Raw genomic sequence first — 23,187 nt, forward strand, 5'->3', positions numbered from 1 at the left:
TTGCAGTCAGACTGCTATACACTGCCCCTGCCGCCCACCCTCTTTGCTAGCATCTGTGATTAGCTGCAGTTAGGCAGCTGTATTAGTGTAAAATTAAATAATTTAAAAAATTGAAGTGGGGTCCCCCCTATTTTTAATAACAAGTGCACGTAAAACACAGCTATGGGCTGCAATCCCCAGGGGCTGGTTATCAAAAATAGAGGGGATCCCACGTCTAATTTCCGTTAACCAGCCAAGGTAAAGCAGACAGCTGGGGGCTTTTATTATCAAGCTGTAAAGGCCCATGGTTATTTGGTTCCTCCCAGCCTAAAAATGGCAGCCCACAGCCGCCCCAGAATGTCTCATCCGTTAGTTACTCCAATTCTGGCACTTTAGCTGTCTTTTCCGGATTGTCCTGGTGTGGTGGCAATCAGGGTAATAGTTGATGGGGTTGATTTCAGCTGTCTTCAAGCCCAGCTCTTGGATCTCTCGTACTACCTGTGAAGATCGTATCAAGTTTGATTTTGAGTACTGATCTCCACATATTGATTTCAAAATTTGCAAGATCAATGTAACCTAATTACTACAAGCAGGAAAAAGATGTTGTGATCACAAACAGACTACGACAAATATGATTTTATTACAGGCGCGTACAGTCCGCACCAGCCGTGATGAGCGTACAGTGCCCCCCGCTGGCCACCACCGGGACGGTGCCAACTGATTCTTCCTCCTCGGGTCCCTACAGGCAGCACGGACCGTTTTTGTAAGCATCGTTCCGTCCAGGTTTTCTTCTGTGGTTTCATGATTGCGGAACCTATGGGGGATATATGATTATTTACGGGGTGCAGAGAATGGCTTCTGCCACTAGAAGGCGCTCAGTGCATTAGGTTTGACGTTTTTTCTCCCGTACACACACGGACCCCCCTCCCTCACCTTGGTCACCAGGGTGGGTTTCGGCACCTTCAGCAGATCGCACAGTGAGTTGCGCTGCTCACGGACGTAGGGCAGGTCGGCGTCCCTGTGAGGAGGACAAAGGGTTAAACTCATCAGTATAGAGTTCTCCGGGATTTCTTAACCCCTAACACGCCATCCTAACAGCATTTCGTTTCTACGACCCCAGAATATCCTCTTGGCTAATTACGTCAAGGGTCCTGATGTGGAGGAGAGAGCCCCAAACTCCCTTCCCCCCCATCACCAGTACTGGAAGGTGTTCTGCTTGCTGTATATGAATGACCGCCCTCAGGCTGCCGTGTGACGTCCCACGTATCCATCCACCGCGCGGTACTCACCAGCTGGTGTCGCTCAGCACGGTCATCACTTCATCCAGGACGTCGGCGTCCACGACATCATCGTACGTAATCAGCATCTCGTACACCTCGCTGGCCGTGGATTTCCTCACCTGCCGGGAAACAGTCAGAAAGACGATATAAATGTGATCCCTGTACTCCGGGGTACCCAAAGGCCAGGACCAGCTGGGGGTTGTAGTTCCCAGCATCTGTACAGCTGCACCCTAGTCATCCCATTATAATGGTGGTAGGTACTTACCACGGGGAATGGGTGGCAAACCAAGAGGAGCAGCTGAAACAAAACCTTCCTCCGGATCTCACCAGGGAATTGGATCAGACCGCAGAATCTGCAGAAAGTAAGGGAGACAGACAATAACCCATGAGCGGCTGCGGCCCACGTCCCTCCTTATGCAAGGCCAGGAGAACGTGCCGCCATGACGAGCATAAAATCGGGCAGCAAGCAGAGAACGCCAGAGAGCAGAGCGATCGGTGTACAGATTTATAGAAGCTCAGGGAGTGGTGTACTGATATGTAGAAGGTCAGAGAGCGGAGAGAGAGCGGTGTACGGATCTATAGAAGGTCACAGAGCAGAGCGATCGGTGTACAGATTTATAGAAGCTCAGGGAGTGGTGTACTGATCTTTAGAAGGTCAGAGAGCAGAGAGAGAGCGGTGTACGGATCTATAGAAGGTCACAGAGCGGTGTACGGATCTATAGAAGGTCAGAGAGCGGTGTACGGATCTATAGAAGGTCACAGAGCGGTGTACGGATCTATAGAAGGTCACAGAGCGGAGAGAGCGGTGTACGGATCTATAGAAGGTCAGAGAGCGGAGAGAGCGGTGTACAGATCTATAGAAGGTCAAAGAGCGGAGCGAGCGGTATACATATCTATAGAAGGGAAGAGAGCGGAGAGAGTGGTGTACAGATCTATAGAAGGTCAGAGAGCGGAGCGAGCGGTGTACAGATCTATAGAAGGTCAGAGAGCGGAGCGAGCGGTGTACATATCTATAGAAGGTCAGAGAGCGGAAAGCGAGCGGTGTACAGATCTATAGAAGGTCAGAGCGCAGAGAGAGCGGAGTACTGATCTGTAGAAGGTCAGAGCACAGAGTACTGATCTGTATAAGGTCAGAGCGCGATGTACAGATCTATAGAAGGTCAGAGAGCAGAGCGAGCGGTGTACGGATCTATAGAAGGTCAGAGAGCAGAGCGAGCAGTGTACGGATCTATAGAAGGTCAGAGAGCAGAGCGAGCAGTGTACGGATCTATAGAAGGTCAGAGAGCAGAGCGAGCGGTGTACAGATCTATAGAAGGTAAGAGAGCAGAGCGAGCGATGTACAGATCTATAGAAGGTCAGAGAGCGGAGCAAGCAGTGTACAGATCTATAGAAGGTCAGAGAGCGGAGCAAGCAGTGTACAGCTCTATAGAAGGTCAGAGGGCAGAGCGAGCGGTGTACAGATCTATAGAAGGTCAGAGAGCGGAGCGAGCAGTGTACAGATCTATAGAAGGTCAGAGAGCGGAGCAAGCAGTGTACAGATCTATAGAAGGTCAGAGGGCAGAGCGAGCGGTGTACAGATCTATAGAAGGTCAGAGAGCAGAGCGAGCGGTGTACAGATCTATACAAGGGAAGAGAGCAGAGCGAGCGGTGTACAGATCTATAGAAGGTCAGAAAGCAGAGAGAGCGGTGTAAAGATCTATAGAAGGTCAGAGAGCAGAGCGAGCGGTGTACAGATCTATAGAAGGTCAGAGAGTGGAGCGAGCGGTGTAAAGATCTATAGAAGGTCAGAGAGCGGAGCGAGCGGTGTACATATCTATAGAAGGTCAGAGAGCAGAGCGAGCGGTGTACAGATCTATAGAAGGTCAGAGAGCGGAGCGAGCAGTGTACAGATCTATAGAAGGTCAGAGAGCAGAGCAAGCGGTGTACAGATCTATAGAAGGTCAGAGAGCAGAGCGAGCGGTGTACAGATCTATAAAAGGGAAGAGAGCAGAGCGAGCGGTGTACAGATCTATAGAAGGTCAGAGAGCAGAGCGAGCGGTGTACAGATCTATAAAAGGGAAGAGAGCAGAGCGAGCGGTGTACAGATCTATAGAAGGTCAGAAAGCAGAGCGAGCAGTGTACAGATCTATAGAAGATGAGAGCGGAGCGAGCGGTGTACAGATCTATAGAAGGTGAGAGAGCGGTGCGAGCAGTGTACAGATCTATAGAAGGTGAGAGCAGAGAGAGCGGTGTACGGATCTATAGAAGGTCAGAGAGCAGAGCGAGCGGTGTACAGATCTATAGAAGGTCAGAGAGGAGAGCGAGCGGTGTACAGATCTATAGAAGGTCAGAGAGTGGAGCGAGCGGTGTAAAGATCTATAGAAGGTCAGAGAGCGGAGCGAGCGGTGTACATATCTATAGAAGGTCAGAGAGCAGAGCGAGCGGTGTACAGATCTATAGAAGGTCAGAGAGCGGAGCGAGCAGTGTACAGATCTATAGAAGGTCAGAGAGGAGAGCGAGCGGTGTACAGATCTATAGAAGGTCAGAGAGCAGAGCGAGCGGTGTACAGATCTATAGAAGGTCAGAGAGCAGAGCGAGCGGTGTACAGATCTATAGAAGGTCAGAAAGTGGAGCGAGCGGTGTAAAGATCTATAGAAGGTCAGAGAGCGGAGCGAGCGGTGTACATATCTATGGAAGGTCAGAGAGCAGAGCGAGCGGTGTACAGATCTATAGAAGGTCAGAGAGCGGAGCGAGCAGTGTACAGATCTATAGAAGGTCAGAGAGCAGAGCGAGCGGTGTACAGATCTATAGAAGGGAAGAAAGCAGAGCGAGCGGTGTACAGATCTATAGAAGATGAGAGCAGAGCGAGCGGTGTACAGATCTATAGAAGGTCAGAGAGCGGAGTACTGATCTGTAGAAGGTCAGAGCACAGAGTACTGATCTGTATAAGGTCAGAGCGCGATGTACAGATCTATAGAAGGTCAGAGAGCAGAGCGAGCGGTGTACAGATCTATAGAAGTCCAGAGAGCAGAGGGTGTAGTGTACAGATCTATAGAAGGTCATAGAGCAGAGCGAGCGGTGTACAGATCTATAGAAGGTCAGAGAGCGGAGCGAGCAGTGTACAGATCTATAGAAGGTCAGAGAGCAGAGCAAGCGGTGTACAGATCTATAGAAGGTAAGAGAGCAGAGCGAGCGGTGTACGGATCTATAGAAGGTCAGAGAGCAGAGCAAGCGGTGTACAGATCTATAGAAGGCCAGAGAGCGGAGAGAGCGGTGTACGGATCTATAGAAGGGAAGAGAGCAGAGCGAGCGGTGTACAGATCTATAGAAGGTCAGAGAGTGGAGCGAGCGGTGTACAGATCTATGGAAGGGAAGAGAGCAGAGCGAGCGGTGTACAGATCTATAGAAGGTCAGAAAGCAGAGCGAGCGGTGTAAAGATCTATAGAAGGTGAGAGAGCGGAGCGAGCAGTGTACACATCTATAGAAGGTCAGAGGGCAGAGCGAGCGATGTACAGATCTATAGAAGGTCAGAGAGCGGAACGAGCGGTGTAAAGATCTATAGAAGGTCAGAGAGTGGAGCGAGCAGTGTACAGATCTATAGAAGGTCAGAGGGCAGAGCGAGCGGTGTACAGATCTATAAAAGGTCAGAGAGCGGAGCGAGCAGTGTACAGATCTATAGAAGATGAGAGCAGTGCGAGCGGTGTACGGATCTATAGAAGGTCAGAGAGCAGAGCGAGCGGTGTACGGATCTATAGAAGGTCAGAGAGCAGAGCGAGCGGTGTACAGATCTATAGAAGGCCAGAGAGCAGAGCGAGCGGTGTACAGATCTATAGAAGGCCAGAGAGCAGAGCGAGCGGTGTACAGATCTATAGAAGGTCAGAGAGTGGAGCGAGCGGTGTACAGATCTATGGAAGGGAAGAGAGCAGAGCGAGCGGTGTACAGATCTATAGAAGGTCAGAAAGCAGAGCGAGCGGTGTAAAGATCTATAGAAGGTCAGAGAGCAGAGCGAGCGGTGTACAGATCTATAGAAGGTGAGAGAGCGGAGCGAGCGGTGTACAGATCTATAGAAGGTCAGAGGGCAGAGCGAGCGATGTACAGATCTATAGAAGGTCAGAGGGCAGAGCGAGCGATGTACAGATCTATAGAAGGTCAGAGAGCGAAGCGAGCGATGTACAGATCTATAGATGGGAAGAGAGCAGAGCGAGCGGTGTACAGATCTATAGAAGGTCAGAGAGCGGAGCGAGCGGTGTACAGATCTATAGAAGGTCAGAGAGCAGAGCGAGCGGTGTAAAGATCTATAGAAGGTGAGAGAGCGGAGCGAGCAGTGTACAGATCTATAGAAGGTCAGAGAGCGGTGTACGGATCTATAGAAGGCCAGAGAGCGGAGAGAGCGGTGTACGGATCTATAGAACGTCAGAGAGCAAAGCGAGCGGTGTACAGATCTATAGAAGGTCAGAGAGCGGAGAGAGCAGTGTACAGATCTATAGAAGGTCAGAGAGCGGAGAGAGCGGTGTACAGATCTATAGAAGGTCAGAGAGTGGAGCGAGCAGTGAACAGATCTATAGAAGGTCAGAAAGCAGAGCGAGCGGTGTAAAGATCTATAGAAGGTGAGAGAGCGGTGCGAGCAGTGTACAGATCTATAGAAGGTGAGAGCAGAGAGAGCGGTGTACGGATATATAGAAGGTCAGAGAGCGGAGTACTGATCTGTAGAAGGTCAGAGCGCAGAGTACTGATCTGTAGAAGGTCAGAGAACGGTGTACAGATCTATAGAAGTCCAGAGAGCAGAGGGTGTAGTGTACAGATCTATAGAAGGTCAGAGAGCAGAGCGAGCGGTGTACAGATCTATAGAAGGTCAGAGAGCGGAGCGAGCAGTGTACAGATCTATAGAAGGTCAGAGAGCAGAGCGAGCGGTGTACAGATCTATAAAAGGTCAGAGAGCAGAGCGAGCGGTGTACAGATCTATAGAAGGTCAGAGAGCAGAGCGAGCGGTGTACAGATCTATAGAAGGTCAGAGAGCAGAGCGAGCGGTGTACAGATCTATAGAAGGTCAGAGAGTGGAGCGAGCGGTGTAAAGATCTATAGAAGGTCAGAGAGCGGAGCGAGCGGTGTACATATCTATAGAAGGTCAGAGAGCAGAGCGAGCGGTGTACAGATCTATAGAAGGTCAGAGAGCGGAGCGAGCAGTGTACAGATCTATAGAAGGTCAGAGAGCAGAGCAAGCGGTGTACAGATCTATAGAAGGTCAGAGAGCAGAGCGAGCGGTGTACAGATCTATACAAGGGAAGAGAGCAGAGCGAGCGGTGTACAGATCTATAGAAGGTCAGAAAGCAGAGCGAGCAGTGTACAGATCTATAGAAGATGAGAGCGGTGCGAGCAGTGTACAGATCTATAGAAGGTGAGAGCAGAGAGAGCGGTGTACGGATCTATAGAAGGTCAGAGAGCAGAGCGAGCGGTGTACAGATCTATAGAAGGTCAGAGAGCAGAGCGAGCGGTGTACAGATCTATAGAAGGTCAGAGAGCAGAGCGAGCGGTGTACAGATCTATAGAAGGTCAGAGAGCAGAGCGAGCGGTGTACAGATCTATAGAAGGTCAGAGAGCGGAGCGAGCAGTGTACAGATCTATAGAAGGTCAGAGAGCAGAGCGAGCGGTGTACAGATCTATAGAAGGGAAGAAAGCAGAGCGAGCGGTGTACAGATCTATAGAAGATGAGAGCAGAGCGAGCGGTGTACAGATCTATAGAAGGTCAGAGAGCGGAGTACTGATCTGTAGAAGGTCAGAGCACAGAGTACTGATCTGTAGAAGGTCAGAGCGCGATGTACAGATCTATAGAAGGTCAGAGAGCAGAGCGAGCGGTGTACAGATCTATAGAAGTCCAGAGAGCAGAGGGTGTAGTGTACAGATCTATAGAAGGTCATAGAGCAGAGCGAGCGGTGTACAGATCTATAGAAGGTCAGAGAGAAGAGCGAGCGGTGTACGGATCTATAGAAGGTCAGAGAGCAGAGCGAGCGGTGTACAGATCTATAGAAGGCCAGAGAGTAGAGCGAACGGTGTACAGATCTATAGAAGGTCAGAGAGCAGAGCGAGCGGTGTACAGATCTATGGAAGGGAAGAGAGCAGAGCGAGCGGTGTACAGATCTATAGAAGGTCAGAAAGCAGAGCGAGCGGTGTAAAGATCTATAGAAGGTCAGAGAGCAGAGCGAGCGGTGTACAGATCTATAGAAGGTGAGAGAGCGGAGCGAGCGGTGTACAGATCTATAGAAGGTCAGAGGGCAGAGCGAGCGATGTACAGATCTATAGATGGGAAGAGAGCAGAGCGAGCGGTGTACAGATCTATAGAAGGTCAGAGGGCAGAGCGAGCGATGTACAGATCTATAGAAGGTCAGAGAGCGGAGCGAGCGATGTACAGATCTATAGATGGGAAGAGAGCAGAGCGAGCGGTGTACAGATCTATAGAAGGTCAGAAAGCAGAGCGAGCGGTGTAAAGATCTATAGAAGGTGAGAGAGCGGAGCGAGCAGTGTACAGATCTATAGAAGGTCAGAGCGAGCGGTGTACAGATCTATAGAAGGTCAGAGAGCGGAGCGAGCAGTGTACAGATCTATAGAAGGTCAGAGAGCGGAGCGAGCGGTGTACAGATCTATAGAAGGTCAGAGAGCAGAGCGAGCGGTGTACAGATCTATAGAAGGTCAGAGAGCGGAGCGAGCGGTGTACAGATCTATAGAAGGGAAGAGAGCAGAGCGAGCGGTGTACAGATCTATAGAAGGTCATAGAGCGGAGCGAGCAGTGTACAGATCTATAGAAGGTCAGAGAGCAGAGCAAGCGGTGTACAGATCTATAGAAGGTCAGAGAGCAGAGCGAGCGGTGTACGGATCTATAGAAGGTCAGAGAGCAGAGCGAGCGGTGTACGGATCTATAGAAGGTAAGAGAGCAGAGCGAGCGGTGTACGGATCTATAGAAGGTCAGAGAGCAGAGCAAGCGGTGTACAGATCTATAGAAGGCCAGAGAGCGGAGAGAGCGGTGTACGGATCTATAGAAGGGAAGAGAGCAGAGCGAGCGGTGTACAGATCTATAGAAGGTCAGAGAGTGGAGCGAGCGGTGTACAGATCTATGGAAGGGAAGAGAGCAGAGCGAGCGGTGTACAGATCTATAGAAGGTCAGAAAGCAGAGCGAGCGGTGTAAAGATCTATAGAAGGTGAGAGAGCGGAGCGAGCAGTGTACAGATCTATAGAAGGTCAGAGGGCAGAGCGAGCGATGTACAGATCTATAGAAGGTCAGAGAGCGGAGCGAGCGGTGTAAAGATCTATAGAAGGTCAGAGAGTGGAGCGAGCAGTGTACAGATCTATAGAAGGTCAGAGGGCAGAGCGAGCGGTGTAAAGATCTATAGAAGATGAGAGCAGAGCGAGCGGTGTATGGATCTATAGAAGGTCAGAGAGCAGAGCGAGCGGTGTACAGATCTATAGAAGGTCAGAGCGGAGAGAGCGGTGTACAGATCTATAGAAGGGAAGAGAGCAGAGCGAGCGGTGTACAGATCTATAGAAGGTCAGAAAGCAGAGCGAGCGGTGTAAAGATCTATAGAAGGTCAGAGAGCGGAGCGAGCAGTGTACAGATCTATAGAAGATGAGAGCAGAGTGAGCGGTGTACAGATCTATAGAAGGTGAGAGAGCGGAGCAAGCAGTGTACAGATCTATAGAAGGTGATAGCAGAGAGAGCGGTGTACGGATCTATAGAAGGTCAGAGAGCAGAACGAGCGGTGTACAGATCTATAGAAGTCCAGAGAGCAGAGGGTGTAGTGTACAGATCTATAGAAGGTCATAGCGCAGAGAGAGCGGTGTACAGATCTATAGAAGGTCAGAGAGCGTTGTACGGATCTATAGAAGGTCAGAGAGCGGAGAGAGCGGTGTACGGATCTATAGAAGGTCAGAGAGCGGAGAGAGCGGTGTACGGATTTATAGAAGGTCAGAGAGCGGAGAGAGCGGTGTACGGATCTATAGAAGGTCAGAGAGCGGAGAGAGCGGTGTACGGATCTATAGAAGGTCAGAGAGCGGAGAGAGCGGTGTACGGATCTATAGAAGGTCAGAGAGCGGAGAGAGCGGTGTACGGATCTATAGAAGGTCAGAGAGCGGAGAGAGCGGTGTACGGATCTATAGAAGGTCAGAGAGCAGAGCGAGCGGTGTACGGATCTATAGAAGGTCAGAGAGCGGAGAGAGCGGTGTACGGATCTATAGAAGGTCAGAGAGCGGAGAGAGCGGTGTACAGATCTATAGAAGGTCAGAGAGCAGAGCGAGCGGTATACAGATCTATAGAAGGTCAGAGAGCAGAGCGAGCGGTGTACAGATCTATAGAAGGTCAGAGAGCGGAGCGAGCGGTGTACAGATCTATAGAAGGTCAGAAAGCGGAGAGAGCGGTGTACAGATCTATAGAAGGTCAGAGAGCAGAGCGAGCAGTGTACAGATCTATAGAAGATGAGAGCAGAGCGAGCGGTGTACAGATCTATAGAAGGTGAGAGAGCGGAGAGAGCGGTGTACAGATCTATAGAAGGTCAGAGAGTGGAGAGAGCGGTGTACAGATCTATAGAAGGTCAGAGAGCGGAGAGAGCGGTGTACGGATCTATAGAAGGTCAGAGAGCGGAGAGAGCGGTGTACGGATCTATAGAAGGTCAGAGAGCGGAGAGAGCGGTGTACGGATCTATAGAAGGTCAGAGAGCGGAGCGAGCGGTGTACGGATCTATAGAAGGTCAGAGAGCAGAGCGAGCGGTGTACGGATCTATAGAAGGTAAGAGAGCAGAGCGAGCGGTGTACGGATCTATAGAAGGTCAGAGAGCAGAGCAAGCGGTGTACAGATCTATAGAAGGCCAGAGAGCGGAGAGAGCGGTGTACGGATCTATAGAAGGGAAGAGAGCAGAGCGAGCGGTGTACAGATCTATAGAAGGTCAGAGAGTGGAGCGAGCGGTGTACAGATCTATGGAAGGGAAGAGAGCAGAGCGAGCGGTGTACAGATCTATAGAAGGTCAGAAAGCAGAGCGAGCGGTGTAAAGATCTATAGAAGGTGAGAGAGCGGAGCGAGCAGTGTACAGATCTATAGAAGGTCAGAGGGCAGAGCGAGCGATGTACAGATCTATAGAAGGTCAGAGAGCGGAGCGAGCGGTGTAAAGATCTATAGAAGGTCAGAGAGTGGAGCGAGCAGTGTACAGATCTATAGAAGGTCAGAGGGCAGAGCGAGCGGTGTAAAGATCTATAGAAGATGAGAGCAGAGCGAGCAGTGTACAGATCTATAGAAGATGAGAGCAGAGTGAGCGGTGTACAGATCTATAGAAGGTGAGAGAGCGGAGCAAGCAGTGTACAGATCTATAGAAGGTGATAGCAGAGAGAGCGGTGTACGGATCTATAGAAGGTCAGAGAGCAGAACGAGCGGTGTACAGATCTATAGAAGTCCAGAGAGCAGAGGGTGTAGTGTACAGATCTATAGAAGGTCATAGCGCAGAGAGAGCGGTGTACAGATCTATAGAAGGTCAGAGAGCGTTGTACGGATCTATAGAAGGTCAGAGAGCGGAGAGAGCGGTGTACGGATCTATAGAAGGTCAGAGAGCGGAGAGAGCGGTGTACGGATCTATAGAAGGTCAGAGAGCGGAGAGAGCGGTGTACGGATCTATAGAAGGTCAGAGAGCGGAGAGAGCGGTGTACGGATCTATAGAAGGTCAGAGAGCGGAGAGAGCGGTGTACGGATCTATAGAAGGTCAGAGAGCGGAGAGAGCGGTGTACGGATCTATAGAAGGTCAGAGAGCGGAGAGAGCGGTGTACGGATCTATAGAAGGTCAGAGAGCAGAGCGAGCGGTGTACGGATCTATAGAAGGTCAGAGAGCGGAGAGAGCGGTGTACGGATCTATAGAAGGTCAGAGAGCGGAGAGAGCGGTGTACAGATCTATAGAAGGTCAGAGAGCAGAGCGAGCGGTATACAGATCTATAGAAGGTCAGAGAGCAGAGCGAGCGGTGTACAGATCTATAGAAGGTCAGAGAGCGGAGCGAGCGGTGTACAGATCTATAGAAGGTCAGAAAGCGGAGAGAGCGGTGTACAGATCTATAGAAGGTCAGAGAGCAGAGCGAGCAGTGTACAGATCTATAGAAGATGAGAGCAGAGCGAGCGGTGTACAGATCTATAGAAGGTGAGAGAGCGGAGAGAGCGGTGTACAGATCTATAGAAGGTCAGAGAGTGGAGAGAGCGGTGTACAGATCTATAGAAGGTCAGAGAGCGGAGAGAGCGGTGTACGGATCTATAGAAGGTCAGAGAGCGGAGAGAGCGGTGTACGGATCTATAGAAGGTCAGAGAGCGGAGAGAGCGGTGTACGGATCTATAGAAGGTCAGAGAGCGGAGAGAGCGGTGTACGGATCTATAGAAGGTCAGAGAGCGGAGAGAGCGGTGTACGGATCTATAGAAGGTCAGAGAGCAGAGCGAGCGGTGTACGGATCTATAGAAGGTCAGGGAGCGGTGTACGGATCTATAGAAGGTCAGAGAGCGGTGTACGGATCTATAGAAGGTCAGAGAGCGGTGTACGGATCTATAGAAAGTCAGAGAGCGGTGTACGGATCTATAGAAGGTCAGAGAGCGGTGTACGGATCTATAGAAGGTCAGAGAGCGGTGTACGGATCTATAGAAGGTCAGAGACCGGAGTGTTTGTGCAGGTGCAGGACTTACACGGCGGTGCTGGATCGCAGCTTCTGGATGTCTTTGGACCTCTTTATCTCCTCTTTACAAAGTTCAAGTAGTGCAGAGGCGAATGGGTGACTGCAGGGGACAAAATAACAGCTTGGTAACACTCAGGTAACACTTCCTGGCAGACCAGGTACTGCGTGATTGACACACAGACTATCGTCTTGTTCACTGAGTATAATACAATTTCTTACTTTTCTTCCGGAGTGAAGGGCTCGAAGCAACCATTGGCCAACATCTGATCCAGCATCTTCAGCAGAGGGATGGACACCCTGTATATAAAGAGAAAGGTTATGGAGGATATAAGTACCGGGGCCTCACAGCTGAAATCTGAGTGCAGCTGCGAGTCACCCAGGTCCTGCAGTGACTTCACTACCAAGAAAAATAAAACTATACCCATAGAGCAATACAAGATCGCCCCTAGTGGACAACTGCAGCATTGCACGAGAGTCATGCACTTTAGTTCTTACCGGTAATGATGGACCTAAGACTCGCAAAGTAAATATTTTCCCCTTCCCCGCTAGATAGGGGCGCTGCGCAAAGGTCTGGGAATTCAGTTATAACATCTTTCCGTACCGGTCGTTGCGCTGGTTGTCCCTGAAGACTTGGAGCAGTGTGTTGGAGAAGTCGTCCATAGCTTGAGCGTTGCTCTGGATGGACCGCAAATAATCAAAGAGGCTTTGTGCAGAGTATCTCACCTATACACAGAGGGCAGAAATCAGCACATGACATGAGCTGTGTACATACAGGTGCCAGAAAAGAGCTGTGTACATACAGGTGCCAGAAAAGAGCTGTGTACATACAGGTGCCAGAAAAGAGCTGTGTACATACAGGTGCCAGAAAAGAGCCGTGTACATACTGGTGTCAGAAAAGAGTTGTATATACAGATGCCAGAAAGAAGCTCTGTACATACAGGTGCCAGAAAAGAACTGTATATACAGGTGCCAGAAAGAACGGAATTTTGTTTACTTACCGTAAATTCCTTTTCTTCTAGCTCTAATTGGGAGACCCAGACAATTGGGTGTATAGGCTATGCCTCCGGAGGCCGCACAAAGTATTACACTCAAAAGTGTTAAGCCCCTCCCCTTCTGCCTATACACCCCCCGTGCTCCCACGGGCTCCTCAGTTTTGGTGCAAAAGCAAGAAGGAGGAAATATAATTACAAACTGGTTTAAAGTAACTTCAATCCGAAGGAACATCGGAGAACTGAAACCATTCAACATGAACAACATGTGTACACAAAAAAACAGGGGCGGGTGCTGGGTCTCCCAATTAGAGCTAGAAGAAAAGGAATTTACGGTAAGTAAACAAAATTCCCTTCTTTTTCGCTCTATTGGGAGACCCAGACAATTGGGACGTCCAAAAGCAGTCCCTGGGTGGGTAAAATAATACCTCGTAAGAGAGCCGTAAAACGGCCCTTTCCTACAGGTGGGCAACCGCCGCCTGAAGGACTCGTCTACCTAGGCTGGCATCCGCCGCAGCATAGGTATGCACCTGATAGTGTTTCGTGAAAGTGTGCAGGCTCGACCAGGTAGCCGCCTGACACACCTGCTGAGCCGTAGCCTGGTGCCTCAAAGCCCAGGACGCGCCCACGGCTCTGGTAGAATGGGCCTTCAGCCCTGAGGGAACCGGAAGCCCAGCCGAACGGTAAGCTTCGATAATTGGCTCCTTGATCCACCGAGCCAGGGTTGATTTGGAAGCCTGTGACCCTTTACGCTGGCCAGCGACAAGGACAAAGAGTGCATCCGAGCGGCGCAGGGGCGCCGTACGAGAAATGTAGAGTCTGAGTGCTCTCACCAGATCTAACAAGTGCAAATCCTTTTCACATTGGTGAACTGGATGAGGATAAAAAGAAGGTAAGGAGATATCCTGATTGAGATGAAAGGGGGATACAACCTTAGGGAGAAATTCCGGAACCGGACGTAGAACCACCTTGTCCTGGTGAAACACCAGGAAAGGGGCTTTGCATGACAGCGCTGCTAGCTCAGACACTCTCCGAAGAGAGGTGACTGCTACTAGGAAGACCACCTTCTGCGAAAGGCGTGAGAGGGAAATATCTCTCATTGGCTCGAATGGTGGTTTCTGAAGAACCAGCAGCACCCTGTTCAGATCCCAGGGTTCTAACGGCCGCTTGTAAGGTGGAACGATGTGACAAACTCCCTGCAGGAACGTGCGTACCTGTGGAAGTCTGGCTAGGCGCTTCTGGAAAAACACCGAGAGCGCAGAAACTTGTCCCTTAAGGGAGCCAAGCGACAAACCCTTTTCCAGTCCAGATTGAAGGAAGGACAGAAAAGTAGGTAATGCAAATGGCCAGGGAGAAAAACCCTGAGCAGAGCACCATGACAGAAAAATTTTCCACGTCCTGTGATAGATCTTGGCGGACGTTGGTTTCCTAGCCTGTCTCATAGTGGCAATGACATCCTGAGATAATCCTGAAGACGCTAGGATCCAGGACTCAATGGCCACGCAGTCAGGTTGAGGGCCGCAGAATTCAGATGGAAAAACGGCCCTTGAGACAGCAAGTCTGTTCGGTCTGGTAGTGCCCACGGTTGGCCGACCGTGAGATGCCACAGATCCGGGTACCACGACCTCCTCGGCCAGTCTGGAGCGACGAGGATGGCGCGGCGGCAGTCGGCCCTGATCTTGCGTAACACTCTGGGCAACAGTGCCAGCGGAGGAAACACATACGGGAGCTGAAACTGCGACCAATCCTGAACTAAGGCGTCTGCCGCCAGAGCTCTGGGGTCTTGAGACCGTGCCATGAACATTGGTACCTTGTTGTTGTGCCGGGACGCCATGAGGTCGACGTCCGGCACCCCCCAGCGGCAACAGATCTCCTGAAACACGTCCGGGTGAAGGGACCATTCCCCTGCGTCCATGCCCTGGCGACTGAGATAATCTGCTTCCCAGTTTTCCACGCCTGGGATGTGAACTGCGGATATGGTGGAGGACGTGGCTTCCACCCACATCAAGATCCGCCGGACTTCCTGGAAGGCTTGACGACTGCGTGTGCCGCCTTGGTGATTGATGTATGCCACCGCTGTGGAATTGTCCGACTGAATTCGGATCTGCTTGCCTGCCAGCCACTGCTGGAACGCTTTCAGGGCAAGATACACTGCCCGAATTTCCAGAACATTGATCTGAAGCGAGGACTCTTGCCGGGTCCACGTACCCTGAGTCCTGTGGTGGAGAAAAACCGCTCCCCATCCTGACAGACTCGCGTCTGTCGTAACTACTTCCCAGGATGGGGGAAGGAAGGATTTCCCCTTCGATAATGAAGTGGGAAGAAGCCACCACCGAAGGGAGGCTTTGGTCGCCTGAGAGAGGGAGACGTTCCTGTCGAGGGACGTCGGCTTCCTGTCCCATTTGCGTAGGATGTCCCATTGAAGGGGACGCAGGTGAAACTGCGCGAAAGGAACTGCCTCCATTGCTGCCACCATCTTCCCCAAGAAGTGCATGAGGCGCCTCAAGGGGTGTGACTGGCCTTGAATGAGAGACTGTACCCCTTTCTGTAGTGACTGCTGTTTGATCAGCGGAAGCTTCACTATCGCTGAGAGGGTATGAAACTCCATGCCAAGGTACGTCAGCGATTGGGCCGGTGTCAGATTTGACTTTGGAAAATTGATGATCCACCCGAAACTCTGGAGAGTCTCCAGGGTAGCGTCGAGGCTGTGTTGGCATGCCTCTTGAGAGGGTGCCTTGATCAACAGATCGTCCAAGTACGGGATCACAGAATGACCCTGAGAATGGAGGACCGCTACTACAGTAGCCATAACCTTGGTGAAAACCCGTGGGGCTGTTGCCAGGCCGAATGGTAGTGCCACGAACTGCAGGTGTTCGTTTTCCATGGCGAAGCGCAAGAAGCGTTGGTGCTCTGGGGCAATCGGAACGTGGAGATAAGCATCCTTGATATCGATCGATGCAAGGAAATCTCCCTGGGACATTGAGGCGATGACGGAACGGAGGGATTCCATCCGGAACCGCCTGGTCTTTACGTGTTTGTTGAGAAGTTTCAGGTCCAGGACAGGACGGAAGGACCCGTCCTTCTTTGGGACCACAAACAAGTTGGAGTAAAAACCGTGGCCCTGTTGCTGAAGAGGAACAGGGACCACCACTCCTTCTGCCTTCAGGGTGCCCAGCGCCTGCCGAAGAGCCTCGGCTCGCTCGGGAGGCGGAGAGGACCGGAAGAATCGAGTCGGGGGACGAGAGATGAACTCTATCTTGTAACCGTGAGAGAGAATGTCTCTCACCCAGCGGTCTTTTATTTGTGGCAGCCAGGTGTCGCAAAAGCGGGAGAGCCTGCCACCGACCGAGGATGCTACTAGAGGAGGTAGAAAGTCATGAGGCAGCCGCTTTGTTAGCGGTGCTCCCAATGGCCTTTTTAGGACGTGACTTAGACCGCCATGCATCAGAGTTCCTTTGTTCTTTCTGAGACCTTTTGGACGAGGAGAATTGGGACCTGCCCGCGCCCCGAAAGGACCGAAACCTCGCCTGCCCTCTCCTCTGTTGGGGAATGTTCTGTTTGGGCTGGGGTAAGGATGTATCCTTTCCCTTGGATTGTTTGATGATTTCATCCAGGCGCTCGCCAAAGAGCCTGTCGCCAGAAATTGGCAAACCGGTTAAACGCTTTTTGGAAGCGTTATCTGCCTTCCACTCCCGTAGCCACAAGGCCCTGCGGACTACTACCGAATTGGCGGTCGCAACTGCCGTACGGCTCACAGAGTCCAGGACAGCATTCATAGCGTAAGACGCAATTGCCGAGGTCTGGGAGGTAATGGAAGCCACTTGTGGCGCGGCCGCTTCAATTTTCGCTTGACCTGCTGATATAGCTTGTAGCGCCCATACGGCTGCGAATGCTGGGGCAAAAGAAGCTCCGATAGCTTCATAGATGGATTTCATCCAGAGCTCCATCTGCCTGTCAGTGGCATCTTTGAGTGACGCCCCATCTTCCACTGCAAGTATGGATCTAGCCGCCAGTCTGGAGATTGGAGGATCCACCTTGGGACACTGAGTCCAACCTTTGACCACGTCAGGGGGAAAGGGATAACGTGTATCCTTAAGGCGCTTAGAAAAACGCTTATCTGGACAATCATGGTGATTCTGGACTGCCTCTCTGAAATCAGAGTGGTCCAGAAACATACTCGGTGTACGCTTGGGAAACCTGAAACGGAATTTCTCCTGCTGAGAAGCTGACTCCTCCACCGGAGGAGCTGAGGGAGAAATATCCAACATTTTATTGATGGACGCAATAAGATCGTTCACTATGGCGTCCCCATCAGGAGTATCAAGATTGAGAGCGGCCTCAGGATCAGAATCCTGATCAGCTGTCTCCGCGTCATCAACCAGAGATTCCCCCCTCTGAGACCCTGAACAATATGATGATGTCGAGGGAATTTCCCAGCGAGCTCGCTTAGTCGGTCTGGGGCTGGGGTCTGTGTCAGAGCCCTCAGCCTGGGATCAATGAGACACCCCGGGGGGACATTGTTGGTCCAACTGAGGGGGGCCAGGGAACAATGATTCAACAGTGTCCCTGTGCCGAGATACCGGTCTGGACTGCAAAGCTTCTAGTATCTTAGCCATAGTCTCAGAGAGTTTATCCGTAAAGACTGCAAACTCTGTCCCCGTCACCTGGACAATGTCAGCAGGTGGTTCCCCCTGGGCCCGTCTTAGCAGAGGCTCCGGCTGAGTAAGTGCAGCAGGGGCCGAGCAGTGTATACAATGAGGGTCAGTGGATCCTGCCGGTAGCGGGGTCGTACATGCGGCGCAGGCAGCATAGTAAGCCTGTGTTTTGGCACCCCTGCCCTTTGTGGGCGCCATGCTATTGTCTTCCCTGAGCAACACAATAGGGTATATAGCCAGAAATCAACTGTGCACCATACAGTGCAAAGTATATACCATAAACATATAATTTATAATTACACTTCTGCACAATGGGGCTAGCACCAGAGGTGCTGCTTACCACCCGCTTAAAGCGGTTGTGAGGCCACCAGAATCCCTGCCTGGGTCTCCCAGAATTTGTCCCCCTCTGCAGCGTCCGAGGAGCTGACAGGAATGGCTGCCGGCGTCCTGAGGAGAGGAGGGAGCCGTGGGCGTGACCCAGAAAGTGCGGGAGCTGGTGCCCGCACTGTGCACAGTGAGGGGGGTGGAGTATGCAAAGCATGCTCCAGCCCTCATTGCTGCTCGTCCTGTGCAGCGTCCCGCCCTTCCCCTGCCTGTCAGGGCTGGGGGTGGGAGGAAAAAAGACTAGGCCGCAAAAGCCGGGGACTCGAGTAATAAGCGCGGCCGCCGTATAAGCGCGGCCGACGCGGAAGTCCCCGGCGCACTACAAGTCCCAGCCGCGCCGCAGTGTTAACCATGGCAGCGGCGGTCAGTGCGGTAGTCCCCTCACACAAACACACTCAGCGACGCTGCAGTGTGTAATGGCACATTTAACCCGGTCAGCGCCGCTGTCCCCGGTGCACTAGCACACCGAGCAATGCTGGAGTGTTGCTGTGCGCGGTCCCCACGGGGACACAGAGTACCTCCAAGTAGCAGGGCCATGTCCCTGAACGATACCCGGCTCCTATCCAGCAGGCTCCTCAGGAGTTGTGGATGAAGCACGGTCTCAGTGCCTGGAGACCGATAGGATCCCACTTCACCCAGAGCCCTGAGGGGGATGGGGAAGGAAAACAGCATGTGGGCTCCAGCCTCCGTACCCGCAATGGATACCTCAACCTTAACAACACCGCCGACAAGAGTGGGGTGAGAAGGGAGCATGCTGGGGGCCCTATATGGGCCCACTTTTCTTCCATCCGACATAGTCAGCAGCTGCTGCTGACCAATCTGTGGAGCTGTGCGTGCATGTCTGCCTCCTTCGCACAAAGCATAAAAACTGAGGAGCCCGTGGGAGCACGGGGGGTGTATAGGCAGAAGGGGAGGGGCTTTACACTTTTAGTGTAATACTTTGTGCGGCCTCCGGAGGCATAGCCTATACACCCATTTGTCTGGGTCTCCCAATGGAGCGACAAAGAAAGAGCTGTGTACATACAGGTGCCAGAAAAGAGCTGTGTACATACAGGTGCCAGAAAAGAGCTGTATATACAGGTGCCAGAAAAGAGCTGCGTACATACAGGTGCCAGAAAAGAGCTGTATATACAGGTGCCAGAAAAGAGCTGTGTACATACAGGTGCCAGAAAAGAGCTGTGTACATACAGGTGCCAGAAAAGAGCTGTATATACAGGTGCCAGAAAAGAGCTGCGTACATACCGGTGCCAGAAAAGAGCTGTATACATACAGGTGCCAGAAAAGAGCTGTGTACATACAGGTGCCAGAAAAGAGCTGTGTACATACAGGTGCCAGAAAAGAGCTGTGTACATACAGGTGCCAGAAAAGAGCTGTGTACATACAGGTGCCAGAAAAGAGCTGCGTACATACCGGTGCCAGAAAAGAGCTGTGTACATACAGGTGCCAGAAAAGAGCTGCGTACATACCGGTGCCAGAAAAGAGCTGTGTACATACAGGTGCCAGAAAAGAGCAGTGTACATACAGGTGCCAGAAAAGAGCTGTGTATATACAGGTGCCAGAAAAGAGCTGTATATACAGGTGCCAGAAAACAGCTGCGTACATACCGGTGCCAGAAAAGGAGCTGTGTACATACAGGTGCCAGAAAAGAGCTGTGCACATACAGGTGCCAGAAAAGAGCTGTGTACATACAGGTGCCAGAAAAGAGCTGTATATACAGGTGCCAGAAAACAGCTGCGTACATACCGGTGCCAGAAAAGGAGCTGTGTACATACAGGTGCCAGAAAAGAGCTGTGCACATACAGGTGCCAGAAAAGAGCAGTGTATATACAGGTGCCAGAAAAGACCTGTATATACAGGTGCCATAAAACAGCTGCGTACATACCGGTGCCAGAAAAGGAGCTGTGTACATACAGGTGCCAGAAAAGAGCTGTGCACATACAGGTGCCAGAAAAGAGCTGTGTACATACCGGTGCCAGAAAAGAGCTGCGTACATACAGGTGCCAGAAAGAAGCTCTGTACATACAGGTGCCAGAAAGAAGCTGTGTACATACAGGTGCCATAAAAGTGCTGTGTATATACAGGTGCCAGAAAAGAGCTGTGTATATACAGGTGCCAGAAAAGAGCTGTGTATATACAGGTGCCAGAAAAGAGCTGTGTATATACAGGTGCCAGAAAGAAGCTCTGTACATACAGGTGCCAGAAAGAAGCTGTGTACATACAGGTGCCAGAAAAGTGCTGTGTATATACAGGTGCCAGAAAAGAGCTGTGTATATACAGGTGCCAGAAAAGAGCTGTGTATATACAGGTGCCAGAAAAGAGCTGTGTATATACAGGTGCCAGAAAGAAGCTCTGTACATACAGGTGCCAGAAAGAAGCTGTGTACATACAGGTGCCAGAAAAGAGCTGTGTACATACAGGTGCCAGAAAAGAGCAGTGTACATACAGGTGCCAGAAAGAAGCTGTGTACATACAGGTGCCAGAAAAGAGCTGTGTATATACAGGTACCAGAAAGAAGCTCTGTACATACAGATGCCAGAAAAGAGCTGTGTACATACAGGTGCCAGAAAAGAGCTGTGTACATACAGGTGCCAGAAAAGAGCTGTGTACATACAGGTGCCAGAAAGAAGCTGTGTACATACAGGTGCCAGAAAGAAGCTGTGTACATACAGGTGCCAGAAAGAAGCTGTGTACATACAGGTGCCAGAAAGAAGCTGTGTAAATACAGGTGCCAGAAAGAAGCTGTGTACATACAGGTGCCAGAAAGAAGCTGTGTACATACAGGTGCCAGAAAAGAGCTGTGTACATACAGGTGCCAGAAAAGAGCTGTGTACATACAGGTGCCAGAAAAGAGCTGCGTACATACAGGTGCCAGAAGAAGGGAATTTTGTTACTTACCGTAAATTCCTTTTCTTCTAGCTCTTATTGGGAGACCCAGACGATTGGGGTATAGCTACTGCCCTCTGGAGGCCACACAAAGCACTACATCAAAAGTGCAAGGCCCCTCCCCCTCTGGCTATACCCCCCCCGTGGTATCACGGGTTCTCCAGTTTTAGTGCCAAAGCAAGAAGGAGGAAGCCAATAACTGGTTTAAACAAATTAACTCCGAATAACATCGGAGAACTGAAAAACCGTTCAACATGAACAACATGTGTACCCGCAAACAACAAAAAAACATCCCGAAGGACAACAGGGCGGGTGCTGGGTCTCCCAATAAGAGCTAGAAGAAAAGGAATTTACGGTAAGTAACAAAATTCCCTTCTTCTTCAGCGCTCTATTGGGAGACCCAGACGATTGGGACGTCCAAAAGCTGTCCCTGGGTGGGTAAAGAAATACCTCATGTTAGAGCTGCAAAACAGCCCTCCCCTACGGGGAGGCAACTGCCGCCTGCAGGACTCTTCTACCTAAGCTGGCATCCGCCGAAGCATAGGTATGCACCTGATAATGCTTGGTGAAAGTGTGCAGACTGGACCAGGTAGCTGCCTGGCACACCTGTTGAGCCGAAGCCTGGTGACGTAATGCCCAGGACGCACCCACGGCTCTGGTTGAGTGGGCTTTTAGCCCTGAAGGAACCGGAAGCCCCGCAGAACGGTAGGCCTCTAGAATTGGTTCTTTGATCCATCGAGCCAGGGTGGCTTTAGAAGCCTGCAACCCCTTGCGCGGACCAGCGACAAGGACAAAAAGTGCATCGGCACGGCGCATGGGCGCCGTGCGGGAAATGTAGATTCTGAGTGCTCTCACCAGATCTAGCAAACGTAAGTCCTTTTCATACCGGTGAACCGGATGAGGACAAAAAGAAGGCAAGGATATATCCTGATTAATATGAAAAGAGGATACGACCTTAGGGAGAAACTCCGGAATAGGGCGCAGCACTACCTTGTCCTGGTGGAACACCAGGAAGGGAGCCTTGGATGACAGAGCTGCCAGCTCAGACACTCGCCGAAGCGATGTGATCGCAACAAGAAACGCCACTTTCTGTGACAGCCGAGAAAAAGAAACTTCCTTCAGAGGCTCGAAGGGCGGCTTCTGGAGAGCAACTAGTACCCTGTTCAGATCCCATGGATCTAACGGCCGCTTGTACGGGGGCACAATATGACAGACCCCCTGCAGGAACGTGCGCACCTTAGAAAGACGTGCTAGACGCTTCTGAAAAAACACGGATAGTGCCGAAACTTGCCCTTTAAGGGAGCTGAGCGACAAGCCCTTTTCTAACCCCGATTGCAGGAAGGAAAGAAACTTGGGCAATGCAAATGGCCAGGGAGACACTCCCTGAGCAGAGCACCAGGATAAGAAAATCTTCCACGTTCTGTGGTAGATCTTAGCCGAATTCGACTTTCTAGCTTGTCTCATTGTGGCAACGACTCCTTGAGATAATCCTGCAGATGCTAGGATCCAGGACTCAATGGCCACACAGTCAGGTTCAGGGCCGCAGAATTCTGATGGAAAAACGGCCCTTGGGACAGTAAGTCTGGTCGGTCTGGCAGTGACCACGGTCGACCGATCGTGAGATGCCACAGATCCGGATACCACGACCTCCTCGGCCAGTCTGGGGCGACGAGTATGACGCGGCTGCACTCGGATCTGATCTTGCGTAGCACTCTGGGCAAGAGCGCCAGAGGCGGAAACACGTATGGGAGCTGAAACTGCGACCAATCTTGAACCAAGGCGTCTGCCGCCAGAGCTCTTTGATCGCGCGACCTCGCCATGAATGCCGGGACCTTGTTGTTGTGCCGGGATGCCATTAGGTCGACGTCCGGCACTCCCCAGCGGCGACAGATTTCCTGAAACACGTCCGGGTGAAGGGACCATTCCCCTGCGTCCATGCCCTGGCGACTGAGGAAGTCTGCTTCCCAGTTTTCTACGCCTGGGATGTGAACCGCGGATATGGTGGATGCTCTGTCCTCCACCCACATTAGAATGCGCCGGACTTCTTGGAAGGCTTGCCGACTGCGCGTCCCTCCTTGGTGGTTGATGTATGCCACCGCTGTGGAGTTGTCCGATTGGATTCGGATCTGCTTTCCTTCCAGCCACTGTTGGAAGGCCAGTAGAGCAAGATACACTGCCCTGATCTCCAGAACATTGATCTGAAGGGTGGACTCCTGCGGAGTCCACGTCCCCTGAGCCCTGTGGTGGAGAAATACTGCTCCCCACCCTGACAGACTCGCGTCTGTCGTGACTACTGCCCAGGATGGGGGCAGGAAGGATCTTCCCTGAGACAATGAGGTGGGAAGGAGCCACCATTGTAGG

At 51.5% G+C, this 23,187-nt stretch overlaps 1 protein-coding gene across 2 annotated transcripts in view; it reads right to left on the reverse strand.

Annotated features, from left to right (window-relative positions):
• Positions 1–599: 599 nt before the first annotated feature.
• Positions 600–23,187, reverse strand: part of TBCD (tubulin folding cofactor D) — a 162,110-nt gene continuing 139,522 nt past the window's right edge. For both annotated transcript variants that reach the window (XM_075351439.1, XM_075351440.1), the window contains exons 34-40: positions 12,517–12,638; positions 12,135–12,212; positions 11,926–12,015; positions 1,525–1,612; positions 1,269–1,378; positions 913–997; positions 600–793 (exon numbers count right to left, since the gene is read on the reverse strand). In XM_075351439.1, the coding sequence (XP_075207554.1) occupies positions 779–793; positions 913–997; positions 1,269–1,378; positions 1,525–1,612; positions 11,926–12,015; positions 12,135–12,212; positions 12,517–12,638 (588 nt within the window). In that variant the 3' untranslated portion in view covers positions 600–778. The remainder of the gene's footprint in view (positions 794–912; positions 998–1,268; positions 1,379–1,524; positions 1,613–11,925; positions 12,016–12,134; positions 12,213–12,516; positions 12,639–23,187) is intronic.

The sequence above is a fragment of the Anomaloglossus baeobatrachus genome, chromosome 5, assembly GCF_048569485.1.
Source record: "Anomaloglossus baeobatrachus isolate aAnoBae1 chromosome 5, aAnoBae1.hap1, whole genome shotgun sequence".
Classification (NCBI taxonomy): domain Eukaryota; kingdom Metazoa; phylum Chordata; class Amphibia; order Anura; family Aromobatidae; genus Anomaloglossus; species Anomaloglossus baeobatrachus.